The 19,571-nt window shown below is 36.5% G+C and overlaps 1 protein-coding gene across 1 annotated transcript in view; it reads left to right on the top strand.

Annotated features, from left to right (window-relative positions):
* The window catches only part of LOC128641749 (ectonucleotide pyrophosphatase/phosphodiesterase family member 7-like), a 59,601-nt gene that overhangs the window by 14,367 nt on the left and 25,663 nt on the right, over nucleotides 1-19,571 (top strand). Inside the window, exon 3 of the mRNA XM_053694273.1 lies at nucleotides 8,613-9,239. Coding sequence (XP_053550248.1) covers nucleotides 8,613-9,239 — 627 coding nt within the window. The remainder of the gene's footprint in view (nucleotides 1-8,612; nucleotides 9,240-19,571) is intronic.

A 19,571-nucleotide genomic window follows, 5' to 3' on the forward strand; every position in this document is an offset into this window, starting at 1 on the left:
GTTTAGGGGTTAATAATTTTATTACAGTGGCGGCGGTGTAGTGGGGGGCAGGATAGGGGTTAATACATTTATTATAGGTGGCGACGGTGTAGGGGGGGCAGGATAGGGGTTAATAAATTTATTATAGGTGACGACGGTGTAGGGGGGGCAGGATAGGAGTTAATAAATTTATTATAGGTGGCGACAGTGTAGGGGGGGCAGGATAGGGGTTAATAAATTTATTATAGGTGGCGACGGTGTAGGGGGGGCAGGATAGGGGTTAATAGATTTATTATAGGTGACGACGGTGTAGGGGGGGCAGGATAAGGGTAAATAAATTTATTATAGGTGGCGACAGTGTAGGGGGGGCAGGATAGGGGTTAATAAATTTAATATAGGTTGCGGCGGGTTCAGGGAGCGGCGGTTTAGGGGTTAAGCTATTTATTTATTTGCGGCGAGGTGCGGGATCAGCAGGATAGGGGTTAATAACTTTATTATAGAGGGCGGCGGTATAGGGGGGGCAGGATAGGGGTTACTAGGTATAATGTAGGTGGCGGTGGGCTCCGTGAGCGGCGGTTTAGGGGTTAAGACATTTATTATAGTTGCGGTGGGCTCCGGGAGCGGCGGTTTAGGGGTTAATATGTATAGAGTAGCTTGCGGTGGGCTCCGGGAGCGGCGGTTTAGGGGGTAATAACTTTATTTAGTTGCGGCAGTGTAGGGGGGGACAGATTAGAGGTGTTTAGACTCGGGGTACATGTTAGGGTGTTAGGTGCAGACATCTCCCATAGGAATCAATGGGATGTCTGTCAGCAGCGAACTTGTACTTTCGCTATGGTCAGACTCCCATTGATTCCTATGGGATCCGCCGCCTCCAGGGGTGGCGGTTTGAAAACCAGGTACGCTGGGCCGGAAAAGTGCCGAGCGTACCTGCTAGTCATTTGATAACTAGCAAAAGTAGTCAGATTGTGCCGCACTTGTGTGCGGAACATCTGGAGTGACGTAAGAATCGATCTGTGTCGGACTGAGTCCGGCAGATCGAAGTTTACGTCACAAAATTCTACTTTTGCCGGTCTCTAGCCTTTGATAACTAAGGCGAATCAGCCTCGCCACAAATACGCTGCGGAATTCCAGCGTATTTGAGGTTGACGGCTTGATAACTACCCCCCAAAGACTCTTGTATATCTTTAAGTCTCTGAACTTTGATGTATCCCCTGTGTCAGGCAAAATTGTTTCACTTTGATTTTTTACGAAGTGTGTGCATTCAAATCCGGTTCATTCAACATAAGGCAGTGTGATGATTTACTTGCCTCAGATGACACGTGAGTGTATCTGGCCAATCAGTCAAAGTAGTAACATTTATACGGTGGGTGGCCGTGTAGTGACTCCTTAGGATCCACAGAGCGCTCTGTATTGGAATATAGGAGTTCAATGATCCAGGTTCAACATCTACGCATTTCAGCCTCTTAAAGGCCTTTATCAAGATGACCTAGTCTACCACTTCCTTCCTTTATAGAGGAAGGAAGGACGAACAAAAGAGGCCCCTTGAATAATCCGATGATGGCCCAACCACCAGGACAGAGAGAGTTGAATGTTGGGATTTAGGCATATCAATTTTGATATCGGAGTATAATCCCTGCACCATTGATTCAGCATGCAAAGCTGCAGAGGTCTCATATGAAAATGAACAAAGGGGATCGCATTCGATGCTGCAGTCATGAGACCTAAAACTTCCATGCACATAGCCACTGAAGGGAATTATTGAGACTGAAGGTTTCGACAGGCAGAAACCAATTTCATTTGTCTCTTGTATGTTAAAGACAGATTCATGGATACGGAATCTATCTGGAAACCTAAAAAGGTGACCCTTGTCTGAGGAATCAAGAAACTCTTTGGTAAATTGATCCTCCAACCATGTTTTTGAAGAAACAACACAAGTTGATTCATGTGAGATTCTGCTAAATGTAAAGATTGAGCCAGTACCAAGATATCGTCCAAATAAGGAAACACCACAATACCCTGCTCTCTGATTACAGATATAAGGGCACTGAGAACCTTCGAAAAGATTCTTGGAGCTGTTGCTAGGGCAAATGGAAAAGCAAAACATTGGTAATACTTGTCTAGAAAAGAGAATATCAGAAACCGATAGTGGTCTGGATGAATCGGAATGTGAAGATACACATCCTGTAAGTCTATTGAGGACATGTAATGACATTGCTAAACAAAAGGCAGAATAGTCCTTATAGTCACCATCTTGAAAGTTGGGACCCTTACAAATTGATTAAAAAACTTCAGATCCAGAACTGGTCTGAAAGAATTTTCCTTCTTCGGGACAATGAATAGATTTGAATAAAAACCCAGACCATGTTCAAGAAGTGGAACTGGTACAATTACCCCTGAAAGCTCTAGATCTGAAACACACTTCAGAAAGGCCTGAGCTTTCACAGGATTTGTTGGAATGTGAGAGAGAAAAAATCTTCTCACATGAGGTCTTATTCTGAAACCTATTCGATACCCCTGAGAGACAATATTCTGAATCCAATGATTCTGAACGGAACCTGCCCAAACGTCTTGAAATAATTTCAATCTGCCCCCCACCAGCAGTACTGGATTGAGGGCCGCACCTTCATGCAGTCTTGGGGGCTGGCTTTGGTTTCTTATAAGGCTTGAATTTATTCCATTTCAAAGATGGCTTACAATTGGAGCCAGAGCCCTTAGGGGAAGGAGTGGTTTCTGTTCTCTATTCTGACGAAAGGAACAAAACCGATTAGAAGCTTTAGATTTACCCTTAGACCTTTTATCTTGGGGCAAAAAAATCCCTTCCCCCCAGTAATAGTGGAAATAATAGAATTCAACTGGGAACCAAACAAATTATTACATTGGAATGAAAGAGATAGTAACCTAGATTTAGATACCATGTCAGCATTCCATGATTTGAGCCATAAAGCTCTTCTAGCTAAAATAGCCAAAGACATAGATTTAACATCAATCTTGATGATATCAAAAATAGCATCACAGATAAAATGATTAGCATGTTGAAGCAAACGAACAATGCTATGCAAATCAGTAGCTTTTTCCCGATGTGCTAAGCTATCCAACCAAAAAGTTGATGCAGCCGTAACATCCGGAAATGACACAACTCGCGTCATAACAAACACAATTTCGCACCAAATAACCTTGTGTCAACTAAGACGCAGGAAATTACAAACTTGCGTCATTACAGCATTTTGCGCCCTCGCAAGCCTAATTTGCCCGCAAGTTTTTCAAAAGAAAAAACAAGTCAAATTGGAAAAAAGACTATACCCCAGGAAGACAAACTTCCTAAAACATGATTCCCATAACGAAACACTAGACTGCAAAGGGAAATATACATAGACCTGACTCATGGTAAATATAAGTAAAATACATATATTTAAAACTTTATATTAATACATAAAGCGCCAAACCATAGCTGAGAGTGTCTTAAATAATGATACATACTTACCAAAAGACACCCATCCACAAATAGCAGATAGCCAAACCAGTACTGAAAACTATCAGCAGAGGTAATGGTATATAAGAGCATATATAAGAGTATATCGATCTGAAAAGGGAGGTAGGAGATGAATCCCTATGACTGATAACAGAGAACCCTTGAAAAGATTCCCCAAGAGGGAAACCATAAAATCAATAGGCGATACTCTCTTTACATCCCTCTGACAAACACTGTACTCTGAGAGAAATTGGGCTTCAGAATGCTTAGAAGCGTTTATCATAGAAGAAATCATAAAAATCAAGCACAAACTTACTTCACAACCTCCATAGGAGGCAAAGTTTGTAAAAAGAAATTATGTGTGTGGTGAGGGGTGTATTTATAGGCTTTTTGAGGTTTGGGAAACTTTGCCCCTCCTGGTAGGATTGTATATCCCATACGTCACTAGATCATAGACTCTTGCCAATTACATGAAAGAAAAGATATTTTGTTTATAATACAAGGGGGCCAATTTATCAAGGGCTGAATGTCCCCTGATGCCCGTTTCCGCACGAGCCTTCAGGCTCACCAGAAACAGAAGTTATGAAGCAGCGGTCTTAAGACCACTACTCCTTAACTGGTCTGCCTGCTCTGAGGCTGCGGACATCAATCCACCCAATCTCAATATGATCGGGCTGATTGACAACCCCTGCTAGTGGCCGAATGGCTGCAAATCTGCAGGGGGCGGCATTGCACAGGCAGTTCACAAGAACTGCTTGTACAATGATAAATGCCGACAGAGTATGCTGTCGGCATTCATTGATGTCTGTCGGACATGATTCGCTGAGCAGATCATGTCGGACAGACCAATGATAAATTGGCCTCTAGGTCTATATCGACCTTGAGATTCTATATTTGAGCATAATATTAGTTTCTATGGACCTTGTCTCTGTAAAATAAAGTAAGAGTCTATCCTCCTTAGGATTTGTATGCTCCTAGGTCTATATAGTGAATTTGACTGACTATATGAAGGGGTTTAGATAAAAAAAAATCTGGGGTAAGGCTACCAAATTCAAATATAAGGTTAGCTTCTTGATATAGTAATTTTCTCTCATAATCCCCCCCTCTCCAATACTTCTCAACTTTTTTTATGCTTCAAAATTGAAAACCAGACAAATTACTATTATGTTTGTCCTTAAAATGTTTGGAAAGTAAGTGTCCCTCAAACCCATGTTTTATATTATGCATGCATTCTCTAATTCTGTCTCTCAGTAATCTTTGGATTTGTCTCAAATACTGCTTCTTACATGGACACTGTATTGTGTATATAATTCCTTTGTTTGAGCATCTAATGGTGTCTGTAATTGTGAATTTAAATTCTCTGGTTGTAGATTGTATCTCTTTCTTCTTTGTGCTATGTTTACAGGATATGCATGAATAGCGTATTTCCTTGTAGATCTCTAGAGGTCTGGTTTATTCTTTTTTTTTTTTTATTAAATTTACTTGGTGCCAACCAGTTTTTTAAGATTATCTGCTTTTTTATATATGATGTCTGGATGTTCTTTTACTTTGTCTCCCAACAGATGGCCCTTCTTGATGAGGTGCCAGTGCCTATTTAAGATGGTTTTCATGCATTTATGTTGTTCCCTATATTTGGTAATAAATGGTATAAATAGTTTATATTCTTTCCCTATTTCTTTTTTTTTTGGTCTTGGTGACATAAGGTCCGTTCTGTTTATGGTCTTAGTGTGTTCATTTAGATGTGTTTCATCATAACCCCTTTCAAGAAATCTGTCTTTAAGACTCTGTGCTTGAATTTCATAGTGTTGGATTGTGCTACAGTTCTTTCTGATTCTCATCAGCTGGCCTTGGTATATTAGCTACCCATTTGTCTAAATGACAATTCTCTACATGAATGTAATTATTTGAATCAACTTTATTGAAGTATGTTCTAGTTTGATGTTTTTGCTCCTTTATTTCCACCTCTATATCAAGAAAGTTGATTTTGTTTACACTTATTACACTCGTAAATGTCAGGCCAAGATATTTACTGTTCATGTCTTCTAAAAATAAATAGTTCTATTTCCAGCATTAACCTTAATTCTAGTTCTATTCCTTCACCTTAATTCTAATCCTAACTGTAGCCTTAACCTAAAACCTTAGTCTTAACCTTAACCTGAGCCTTAACCCTTACCCTCTTTCCAAGACCTAGAGCCTGATGTTCAAAAGCTCTCTGCTCAGGTGACATGATCTAAAATGATCCTCCTGCACTGCAAGATTTTTTTTTTTTATTTCTTCAAAGGATTTTCCCTGCATTTCTGTAGAGACAAGCAGAGACAAGCCCAGTTCTGATGCTTTCTAATTTATTTCCCGTTACACTTCCGATTAACTTTTTATTACATTTAAACTTTCTATTTTGTATTTTATTTTGTATACAGCAGCATCAGTGTATTTAGGACTGAGATTTTACAAATTATTATTATGCCTTCACAATTTCTATGTAACTTTAACAAATTAGCCTCATACCTTGTATATTTATGTATATTTTTACAAATGACATTACACTTTGCATTTCTTCTATTTAAATTAAAACTGAAAAACGGTCAGCTTCAGTTTCCCAGAGAGCTTCATTTCATTTTATGGGCCAGATAATCAAACATTCTCTAGTTTGGAGATAAATAATAGTGCAGACTTCACGGGGGCTGAAATTTCTGAAGAAAAGGGGAGGAACCTGGAAGTCCCAGAGAGATGAGAGATGTCTTCCATAGAAAGTAAATATGCTCTCTCAGATACAAAATTGTACATGGGCGAGAGATGGTAAATGGAGAATACCTGGGTCTGATATAGCCTTAATTTGCATTAATTACAAATTAAACTAAAATGTTTTTACTACAATTTAACTTGAATTTGTCTATATTTTAATATATATTACTTTTCTGTTAGTTGAAATAAGTGTATTGTGAATTTTGCGCAAACTTCACCTGTATGCAGCTGTCAAAATAATTCAGTGAGACCAGCTTATTTAAAATGCTTACAAAATTTCTTAAGATTTGTAAGAGAACTTCAGAGATACCCTGGGAACTCCCCTGTCACTCACACTTTCTGAAACTGTCAGTTTTAGTTTACAATGGAGAAAATACAAAGTGCAATATAATTTGTAAAAGATACACAGAAATATACAAAGTATGAAACTTATTTGTGGAAGTAACACAGAAACTTTCAAAATATAATCAGAATGTTTTAAATCCCTGCTATATCTAGATCTAAATGTATTCAAATATAAAGGAGAACATGCAAAGCTTAAATGCAATAATGCAATCTGAAATGCATAGTAATATAAAATAAAATGCACAAAGTGCAAGTGTAACAATACTCTCATATCATGCAGTGTTATATTGCACTGGTCTTGTCTCTGAACTACAATTTATCTCCAAGCTTGAGACTCCTTTGAATATCAGGGCCCTAGTCTTAACCCTAAACTCTAGCCCTAACCTTAACCTTGCTCATATTCTAGTTATAACCCTAAACCCTAGTCCTAACCCCTAGACTTAACTGTAAACCCTAGCTTTATCCCTACACTTATACCCTATTCTTTACACTAAACCATAGACCTAATCCTTCTCCTAACTCTAACCCTAATCTAGTTCTAACCATAAACCCTAGTCCTAGTCCTAAACATAGACCTAATACTAATGGTAACCCTAAATGTATATCTTATGTTATATTTCTTTATATGTCCTAGATTTACAAAACATGTATAATAGTTTTTTGCTTCTTTAACCTGGCCTCATATATAACTCACTGTAGTAAAATAGACTCAACTTATATTACATCAAACTGGTTTAAAGTTCAAGTCAACATTTCAAAGTCTAAACATTACATGTACAGATAAGTATTTTGAAAAAAAACATATGGTAAGTATCAACATAACAAATTACATTTTCTTCATTTCACAATTAGCAATAGCTTTTACACTTTTTTACAGTTTAATATATAAAAAACGTTTAACCCCATATGTTTTATAACTGACATCAGCAATGATGTCATTAATGATGTAATATACCACATAATGTGATGTCAGTGATGATGTTGTAGGTTATGTCATGTATGATGTAAACACTAATAACATTGATGTTGTCATGTGTTATGTCATTAGTAATGGGAAAAAAAATTGTCATGGAGTATGGGAATTTAGGTTAACAATTTCTCAGCTGTTGTAACTGTGGGGTTATGGGTATTTGAAAAGTCTCTATAGATCACAGGAACACTAACAACTATACCACTTGAATTGTAAGTACCATTCTACTGTTACAGCAATTCAGTTTGTACTCCAATGGGAATTGAACGAACAAGCATCAGCATACAAAAAAAACATGGGTCCTTAGCTAACCTGGCTTGAACAAACATACAAAAGATACATAGGGGCCTAATTATCACTGTGCAAGCGGACATGATCCGATATTGCGGATCATGTCCGCTGCACATCGATAAATGCAGACAGCATGCGCTCTCAGCATTTATCCTTGCACCAGCAGTTCTGGTGAACTGTTGGTGCAATGCCGCCCCCAGCAGATTCGCGGCAAATCGGCCGCTAGCAGAGGGTATCAATCAACCCGATCGTATTGGATTGGGTTGATTTCCAGCGATGTCTGTCCGCCGCCTTAGAGCAAGGGGACAGGTTATGGAGCAGTGGTCTTTAGACCGCTGCTTCATAACGTGTGTTTCTGGCGAGCCTGAAGGCTCTCCAGAAACACGGGGCATCAAGCTCCATACAGAGCTTGATAAATAGGCCCCATAATATTAAAAATCACCTGCATTCGATTGCCTGCAGAACACACAGCTCACCTATTACAAACACAGCTGAAATTAGTTCAGAAACAAACTTTCTATATAAAGTATTTTACCTGGAGATTTGTTTACAAATAAACCATGCATACAAACTCAAAATTAAGCCTCCCAGTTACATTTGTATTTTTCAAATGTTTCCTTATATTATTTTTTATAATATTTTTAGTGCAAATAAAGGTAAAGATCTATAAAGGTAAAATGTCCTTTTTATGGGCCATAAAAGCTAATTGAGCTGATTTTAACACTACACTGTGCATTACCTCATTACCCAATTTTTCAAAGCATCAAGTAGCCATCGCTTTGGCTTTATGAATATTAATCCCCTTTTTTATTTCAGGGATTAAAGACTGGTTCTTTTCACTACCCAGGAGGAGGAGCCAACTACAGTGGCCAATCGGTGTATAAATCTCTAACTGAAGACTACGACCACCCTGACAGCAATGAGACTGAATGGAGAGAGAACATAGATATTGTAATGAAATGGTTCACTGATGACGGTTTACAGTTTGTGACCTTGTACTATGGAGAACCTGACAAAGTCGGACATATGTACGGCCCTGAAACAGAACAGAGAAAAGTTATTATCAAACAAATCGACAGAACTCTTGCGTATCTTCTGGAGGCAATTGAGAAAAACAACCTGAAAGACAAATTAAATGTGATTATTACTTCAGACCACGGCATGACCACAGTAAAAAAAAGTCCTAACGTAGAAGAAATTAAATTGGCAAATTACATAAACTTTAAAGATTTGGTAAAATTTGATATTCTGGATTATGGCGGCTTTGGAATGATTCTTCCTAAAGAAGGGAAAGAGGAGGAGCTATACCAAGCACTTACAAACACTCATCCTCATCTAAAAATGTACCGCAAGGGTGAATTCCCTGAGCGTTTTCATTATTCTAAACATAATCGGATTTTACCAATAATGCTTTATGGAGACCTTGGATTTAGTGTGAATGGGGTAAGTACAAAAACTATTCACTTTACTTCTCTGGGTTTTACTAAGCATGCAGCAGATGTTAGAAGAATATTGTGCTCACATATATGATAACAAAACAGCAATTACAGCTTGATTTTTCTTTTTTCTGAAACATATGAAGTAAAATGATAATAAAATGTGACAATATTACGCTGAACAGAAATATTTTGACAAGTGAACCTGTCTGTAAACAATTGCGGAGAGAGAGTCCTCTGTAAATGTGAGTTCACAAATGAATAAAATCTTCTTGTTCTTTAAAACCTCAAATGAGAAAGAAAAACACTTCCAAAGTGCAGCTGTATAATCAAACTGGTATTAAAGGGATAATGAACCCACATATTTTATTTAATGATAGAGCAGCAACTTTATAATTTACTCCTATTATCAATTTTTCTTTGTTCTCTTGCTTTCTTTATTTGAAAAAGAAGCCAGACAATGTTGGTTCACTGGACAGCACTTGAATTTATCCATCAGCAAGAACAACCCAGGTTTTTCACCAATAATGGGCCGTCTTCTAAACTTACATTCTTGCTTTTCAAATAAAGATACCAAGAGAATGAAGAAAAGTTGATAATAGGAGTAAATTAGAAAGTTGCGAAAAATTGCTGCTCTATCTGAATCACGAAAGAAAAAATTTGGGTTCAGTGTCCCTTTAAGCAAGGTGTACTCACATGAAATAGAGGTACGTTAGCTCTAAGTTATTGCGCTCAATAACGATGAAGCTCAGGAAATGGATTTCCAATTGATTGCCAAAATGTGTTTAAAAACTTTAAAGCTTTTTCATTTAGAATATTTTTAACATGCTTAAACAGCCCATCTTACATACATGAAGGACACATTTTGGGCTAGATCGCTTCAGTGAAAGTTATATTTGCACTCAAATTAGTAATACCAGCGCACGCAAATGTGCGCTGGTATTACAAGTGAGGTGCAATGCAAACGCAACCTCGAGTTCACATTGCAGGGAAGCTTTGCACTGATGAGAGCGTGCTTCTGTAGGCTCCAATGGGAGCCTTGTTCTCATGCCGTGAGACACTGCATGAGAACTAGCGCAGCGATAGAGGTAAGTTGCACAGCGATGGGCAGCAAATATAAATGTATATGTATATGATTATATATGCAGATACAAAAGACTTGCACTCAATGGGACGTTTAGTGATCAATTTTACTTGTAAAACATGTGACGTTTAGAGGATAATGTATTCCCTTCCTCAGACAGCAAGTGATTCAAACAAACAGTGCATATATACACATTAGATTAACAAACCCCTCCCCCTAATTAGAACAAAAAAAACGCCAAACTGGTTGCTATGGTGACATATGTTTTTTTGTTCTAATTAGGGGGAGGGGTTTGTTAATCTAATGTGTATATATGCATTGTTTGTTTGAATCACTTGCTGTCTGAGGAAGGGGATACATTATCCTCAAAACGTCACATGTTTTACAAGTAAAATTGATCACTAAAAATCCCAGTGAGTGCAAGTCTTTTGTATCTGCATATTGTTTTTTACTAGCACCCTGGCAGTCGCTTTGGAGTGAGAGTGCACATCTTTGCTACAAATATATGATTATAGTAAAAAGAGTGTGTCACTGAGCGCCTATTACAAAGATGACCCTTAGCTCTAATAAAATGACCCCTAGCGGTCAGAGAGTGTATGGAGAATCAGAAGAAGTATTATCAAAGCGCCAAATAACAATGGCAGGGTCTAAATGGTATACAATGAGTATAATTCAAGCACTTGCTTTTGAATAAAAATATAACAATGTAACAGTTTAGATAATTTAATGTGACAATATAAAATGATGTGACATATTGTAATTAAAACTTGTTACAATTAAAACAATAATCGAGGATCCAAGATTTTACAATATTTAAAATACCAAACTCCTTGGGAGATGGCAAGAGTTGCAATACAAGATACAAAATACAAATAACAAAATGACTTCTTGAAAGTAGGCCTATGGGCGTGTTGGAGCGGTGTTCTTAGTACCTTGAATCTAAGAAATGTATCTTCACCGTGTGGTGAAAGATTGTAAGCTTGTTAAATATTATGTGTCAAAGTCGATAGTGTATTGATTAAAAACAAACAGAATAAAAAATTCCTTGAAAAAATATTTTTGAAAAATAGTGAAAAAACTGCATGAAAAAAGGATTAGCAGAGAACAGTGTAAACGGAAAAAAATCCAGTAAAAATCCAAAACCGGTGCTTATCTAAGTGCAACCCGTCTTCATAACTGATTGACAGTAAAAGTAATGTCAGTAAAAATATATAATAGTGAAAATGTGGTCTTCACAAATGTGTTCAAATATAATCCGGTGATCAAAATAAAAAAGAATTGTGATCAAAAAGTCAAGTGAAAAAAAAGAAGAAAAGAATGTCTGTTCAAATTGGTGTAAAACAGTCACACAGCCAAAAATGTGTATGTGATGATTATCCTCCAAGATTGAGGGTGCAATGTGTCTTCTAAGCAAATAATTCAACTCGCTGCAGATAAAAGTCCTTCTGCCAAAAAAAGAAATAAACAATAGTGTAGATGGTTTAAAAAGGATAATAATATTAGAATGTCACTCACCAGTCGACGCGTTTCGGTCATCCACTGACCTTTATCAAGACTCAAGAGTCTTGATAAAGGTCAGTGGATGACCGAAACGCGTCTTTAACCAAGATTGGTTAGTTTGTGACGGTAGCATTGAGGGAGCTAATAAGCTTCCTAAGGTCTTTGCTTTACGTGCTGAAAAATTACAGCCGTGTTGAACTATTTTGCTTAACTTGGCATCACTTTTTAAAATTGGCAAACATTTACGAATAATGTCACAAATTTTGTTATAGTCTTTACTGTAATTTGTTGTAAAATATGGTTTATTGTTATATCTCTTATTCAGCTCATTGAATTGGACAGCAAAAATAAAAGCACTACTAGTAAAGGTTATAAAAATAACAATTTGACTGCACTTGAAAGAAAAGCCATCACTGATCTTAAAAATGATCCGAATATAGTCATTAGGGAATCAGATAAGGGTGGTAATACTGTTATCTTAAACAAATGTGATTATGTGGCAGAAGCCAATAGGCAACTTGCCAATGAGGCTGTATACCAGCCCTTGATCTGTGACCCTACTGACAATTTTCATAGATCTTTAGCTGAGATAGTTCACAAAGCTAAACTGGATGGAGTGATTTCTGAGAAGGTGGTGGAATATCTATTACCTAAACATCCAACTATGCCGATATTCCACCACTTGCCTAAACTTCACAAAGACCCCAAAAACCCTCCGGGCCGTCCGATCGTGGCCGGTATTGGTTCACTTAATGAAAGACTTTCGGATCTAGTTGATACGTTTTTACAGCCTATAGTTACTAATCTATATGGTTATTTACGAGACACTACAGCACTTATTGCACAGGTCGAACACATAACTTGGTGTGAGAATTACAGATTAGTCACAATGGATGTGACATCATTATACACATCCATCCCTCACGATATGGGATTACAAGCATTAATGTTTTTCCTTACGAATTTCACTACTTATGATTTTTTGACAATTCAATTTTTGTACACTGCTGTTGAATATTTACTTACACACAATTTTTTTATGTTTGAGGGCAAGTACTATCTCCAGAGACGTGGCACGGCCATGGGTGTGAAATTCGCACCCTCATATGCAAATTTGTATATGGGGTTTTGGGAGCTGTGCCACGTCTTTGGGGATACTAATCCCTTTCGTGAGAACATTGTTTATTTTGGTAGGTATATAGATGATTTGCTTTTGGTGTGGGATGGGGACAGTCATTCGGTTCAACTGTTCCTTGAACACGCCAACAGCAATAATCTAAACCTTAAATTCACCATTTTTGAAAGTAGTGATTGCCTAAACTTTTTGGATATCACACTCACTTCACATATTGACACACATTCTTTGGAGGTAGAGTTATACAGAAAGAGTTCAGCGGGTAATACCATTCTTCACTCTTCCTCCTGTCACCCAAAACACACCATTAATTCTATACCCTATGGCCAAATGATTAGGACTAAAAGGAATTGCACCACTGAGGACAAATTTCAATCACATGCAGCCAACACCGGCCACAGATTGGAAGCCCGAGGTTATGATATGAAATTATTAAAGGAAACCAAGAATAGAGTGGATAAATTAAACAGAGATGATCTTCTTACTACCAAATGTGTGAGTAAAACACAGAATAAGAGATATAACAATAAACCATATTTTACAACAAATTACAGTAAAGACTATAACAAAATTTGTGACATTATTCGTAAATGTTTGCCAATTTTAAAAAGTGATGCCAAGTTAAGCAAAATAGTTCAACACGGCTGTAATTTTTCAGCACGTAAAGCAAAGACCTTAGGAAGCTTATTAGCTCCCTCAATGCTACCGTCACAAACTAACCAATCTTGGTTAAAGAGAAGAATAGGTTCCATGAAATGTCAAGGAAATATTTGTAAAACCTGCAAACACATCCAACAGGGTCCCAAATTTGTATCAAGTACAACAAATAGGGAGTTTGACATACGCTTCAGCATTTCATGTAACACCAAATTTGTCATTTATTTACTTACATGCCAAGGATGTAAAAAACAGTACGTGGGGCGCACTAAACGTGCTCTGCGTGACAGGTTCTTACAACATCTCAGAGATATTGGCAACCCGGATTGTAATACACCAATAGCTAAGCACTTTAGAGAGGAACATAATTCCAATGATACCCTCTTGACAGTACAAGGCATTGACCATGTCCCTAGACACAGGAGAGGGGGCGACAGAGAGAGAGACTTTTGGACCAAAGGGAAGTGTTTTGGATTTTCCATCTCAAAACAAAGCACCCCTTTGGTCTAAATTCCATAATGGATGTTGATTTATTTTACTGATAGATTAATGATTGTTTTTTTCATTTTCTCTCCTTTTTAATAAAAAAGAAAATGAATTAAAGTAAAGAATATCTTTTAAGTAAAAAATATCTTTAAGTGGAGATTTAGTTCTACATCCATTTAGGATCAAATCAGAGTAATAAAAAAGTTTTTTCATATATATCTAGCCATTTGACAGTTTTAAATAAACACACTTAACATTTATGTTTGCTTTAAAATGAAAATGTTTAATATAAGAAACAAAAAAAACAATTAATGATAATTTACCTTTAACCATGACTATCTAGGCAGTCATGGGTTAATTCAACTGATGCATGTAATTGATAATTAACTTTACCTTTAAATTAAGGCTTTTCCCAGCACTAGTTATGCCAGTGAACAAGGGCTGACATTAGGCCCGAAACATGTTTGGCTGCTGTTGCTCTATGTCAGTTACAGGACTGTAGCTAATTTTCCCTTTTGTTTTTTCTTTCATGTTTTTACATGCAACTGATTTTTAACATTTTTTGTACCAAATAAAGCTGTATTTTTCAACTTTTAACAATTTGACATATACTCTTTTCTTTTTCATATGGTCTGGAGATGCGGATTAGCAGAGTGTTTGTATATACACATACTAACACATAAATATATATGTATATACATATACTAACACATAAATATATATGTATATACACATAATAACACATAAATATATATGTATATACACATAGTAACACATAAATATATATGTATATACACATAGTAACACATAAATATATATGTATATACACATACTAACACATAAATATGTAAGTATATACACATAGTAACACATAAATATATATGTATATACACATAATAACACATAAATATATATGTATATACACATACTAACACATACCTATATATGAATATACACATACTAACACATAAATATATATGTATATACACATACTAACACATACCTATATATGAATATACACATACTAACACATAAATATATATGTATATACACATAGTAACACATAAATATATATGTATATACACATAGTAACACAAATATAAATGTATATACACATAGTAACACATAAATATATATGTATATACACATAGTAACACATAAATATATATGTATATACACATATTACATAAATATATATGTACATACACATATTAGCACATAAATATATATGTATATACACATATTAACACATAAATATATATGTATATACACATATTAGCACATAAATATATATGTATATACACATATTACATAAATATATATGTACATACACATATTAGCACATAAATATATATGTATATACACATAGTAACACATAAATATATATGTATATACACATATTACATAAATATATATGTACATACACATATTAGCACATAAATATATATGTATATACACATATTAGCACATAAATATATATGTATATACACATATTAACACATAAATATATATGTATATACACATACTAACACATAAATATATATGTATATACACATAGTAACACATAAATATATATGTATATACACATAATAACACATAAATATATATGTATATACACATAGTAACACATTAATATATATGTACATACACATATTAACACATAAATATATATGTATATACACATATTAACACATAAATATATATGTATATACACATATTAGCACCTAAATATATATGTATATACACATATTAGCACCTAAATATATATGTATATACACATATTAGCACCTAAATATATATGTATATACACATAGTAACACATAAATATATATGTATATACACATACTAACACATAAATATATATGTATATACACATAATAACACATAAATATATATATGTATATACACATAGTAGCACATAAATATATATGTATATACACATATTAACACATAAATATATATGTATATACACATATTAGCACCTAAATATATATGTATATACACATATAAGCACATAAATATATATGTATATACACATATTAGCACATAAATATATATGTATATACACATATTAGCACATAAATATATATGTATATACACTGTGACAGAAAGCAAGGCCTGGTTATAAATGGAAGATATTTAAGACCAAGCATTGTACATGCTATTTCTCCTTTCAGTTAAAACCCCAGGGAGAAAGAGTGTGTATTTGATTATCCCAGACAGCTGTGAAGCTGTCCAGCAGCTAATCACAGGTGTGGCTAATTAGAAGTTATGAGGGTTTAAATAGCAGTCTCACTTAGGCCTTGAGAGAGAGATATACAGCTACAGAAGCTGGTGTGTGTTTGTTACACTGTGTAAAAGACTTTTGTTCCTGTGAACTGTAAAAGGACATTATTTTTACAAAGCACTTGTGGAATGCTGTGAAGTGCTGGGACACATTTAAAAGCACTTAACTTTGCTACAGAGGAAGGATTTCCCTCTTTTGGAAATGAACTGCCTGTTTGTTATTGCTGTGAAAAATAAAGCCTTTTAAACTACAGTGGATTGTCCTGTGCTGCATTTGTGCCCTAGAAGACCGTGGTTAAAAGTGTTCCTGTCACACTTGGTGGAGAATCCGGGCAACCACGTTGTATGTCTGTGGGCATAATAATCTGCAAGCAACATGGAGGAAGTCATTAAAGCTTTGATCCATTCTAATGCTATACAGCAGGAGACTAACAGAAAAGCTGCTGAAAATAGTGCAGCACTGCAACAGTTGGTCTTGGCCCAGTCAGAGAGTGCTATGCTGCTGGCTAAATCACAGAAGGAGAACACTGAATTGTTGATACAACAGATGGCTGCTGTGCAAGCTGAGACATTCAGGAAGACCCGGGAGGAGCAGCAAAGTGCTACACAGACTCTGCAACGAGAGGTTCAAGCCATATCAGAAAGACTGAACTCTGAATATGTTGGTGGCAGCCAAGGTTCCAGAGTAATAAGGGCTAGTCATTATCTTCAAAAAATGACAGCAGCTGATGATGTTGAGGCGTATCTTTTGGCATTTGAACGCACAGCAGAAAGAGAAAAATGGCCGACAGTTGAGTGGGCGAGTATACTTGCGCCATTTCTTAGTGGTGAACCTCAGAAGGCCTACTTTGATTTAGAGCCAGCACAAGCCGGTGACTATGAGAAATTGAAAGCAGAAATCCTTGCACGCCTGGGGGTGACTTCGGCAGTCCGTGCACAAAGATTCCATTCCTGGATGTTTTCATCTCATAATGCTGCAAGATCCCAGATGTTCGACCTTATACACCTTGCCAGGAAGTGGCTGCAACCAGAGGTTAATTCGGCTACCAAAATAGTGGAACTACTGGTGATGGACCGTTTTCAGCGTGGATTACCTGCTTCCCTGCGGCGGTGGGTTAATCAAGGTGATCCTCAAACAGCAGATCAGTTGATTGTATTGGTCGAAAGATTTATAGCTTCAGGAGAAGTTTTGCAACAATCTTCAATGGATCAGCCCCACAATCCCAAGTCCCAGAGCTCTACAAGAACTGGTAAGACTGTTCAGGGGATAAAGGGGATAAGAGAGCAGCAGGTGTATAGGCAAAACACCAGAGACATTTCCCCAGGAATTAAGGAAACATTTAAATATAACCAACCTGTAAGATGTTTTAAATGTTATGAGGTTGGGCATATTGCTAGAGACTGTGATAAAGATGAATTTATGGACTGTAATGTTGCACATTCACTATTGTCTAATAGCAACAGCTCTGTTAATAATGATTCCCATTAGTGTACTGTGATGGTTAATGGTAAAGTGTCTAGGGCTTTGCTTGATTCAGGAAGTATGGTCACACTAGTGGCTAAATCTTTAGTACCAGATGCAATATTAGATTATGGGGAAAAAATGGGAATTATCTGTGTTCATGGAGATAAACGGGAATATCCTACAGCTGAGGTGGAGATTGAGACTCAGTGTGGTAAATTAAAATATTGTGTTGGTGTAGTACCAAATTTAGCCCATGAGGTGGTGATAGGGAGAGATTTTCCAAAATTTCTGGAGTTATGGGAATCTCCAGAAATATGTCAAACTTCTGATATTTATGTATTTCCTTTCTCTGAAACTGATTTTGAAGGGGGTTCCATTGAAAAGGAGAAAAATAAGATTTATTGCCCTATGCCTGTATTAGTAGGTGATCAACCTTCTCAGAGTAATGAAGTACCAAGTACTAGCTCGGAAAATATTGATGATTTGATAGATCTGGTTGGTGGCCCTGGTAATTTTAAAAAAGCCCAATGGGAGGATCCAACATTGGTAGAGGCAAGAAATAATATCAGGGTTATAAATGATGTTGTGACACAGCCAGGAAATGTATTACCCTATCCTTATTTTGAAGCAGTTAATGATTTGGTATATCGTGTAGAGAAGAAAGGAACAGACATTGTTAAACAACTTTTGGTGCCCCAGACTTTTAGGAACACTGTTTTAAATCTTGCACATAACCACATTCTAGGGGGGCATTTGGGAGTTGAGAAAACCAAAGAGAGAGTTCTTAGAAGGTTTTATTGGCCAGGGATATTTGTAGCCATCAAGGATTATTGTGCTTCATGCCCTAAGTGTCAACTTACAGCTCCTGCTAAAGATTTTCGTAACCCTTTAGTGCCCTTGCCTATAATTGATGTGCCTTTTGAAAGAATTGCTATGGACTTGGTGGGTCCGTTGGTTAAATCTGCTAGAGGAAATCAGTATATACTGGTAGTCCTTGATTATGCTACACGCTATCCTGAGGCAGTTCCCCTTCGTAACAGCTCTGCAAAGTCCATAGCAAAAGAACTCATGCTAATGTTTAGCAGGGTCGGGATACCTAAGGAAATTTTGACAGACCAAGGAACTCCATTTATGTCCAGGGTTACAAAAGAATTGTGTAAGTTGTTTGGCATAAAACAACTAAGGACCTCAGTATATCACCCTCAGACTGATGGTTTAGTAGAAAGGTTTAACAAAACTCTCAAAAGTATGCTAAGAAAGGTAATTGACACAGATGGGAGAAATTGGGACCTTCTGTTACCCTATTTAATGTTCTCTATCAGGGAGGTTCCCCAGGCTTCTACAGGTTTTTCCCCATTTGAACTGTTATATGGGCGGCATCCCAGGGGATTACTAGATATAGTTAAAGAGACTTGGGAGCAAGAGACAACACCTTATCGAAGTATTATTGAACATATTTCCCAAATGCAGGATCGTATGGAAGCTGTCATACCCATTGTAAGGGAACATATGGGAAAAGCACAGGAAGCACAAAAGTACAGCTACAACCGTAATGCTAGAGCCAGGGTGTTTCAACCTAGGGATAGGGTGTTAGTTCTGGTCCCTAAAGTTGAAAATAAATTCTTGGCTACTTGGCAGGGCCCATATGAGATAATTGAGAAAGTGGGTGATGTTAATTATAAAGTAAGTCAGCCAGGGAGAAGGAAACCTGAGCAAATATATCATA

Source organism: Bombina bombina, chromosome 11, assembly GCF_027579735.1.
Source record: "Bombina bombina isolate aBomBom1 chromosome 11, aBomBom1.pri, whole genome shotgun sequence".
Classification (NCBI taxonomy): Eukaryota; Metazoa; Chordata; class Amphibia; order Anura; family Bombinatoridae; genus Bombina; species Bombina bombina.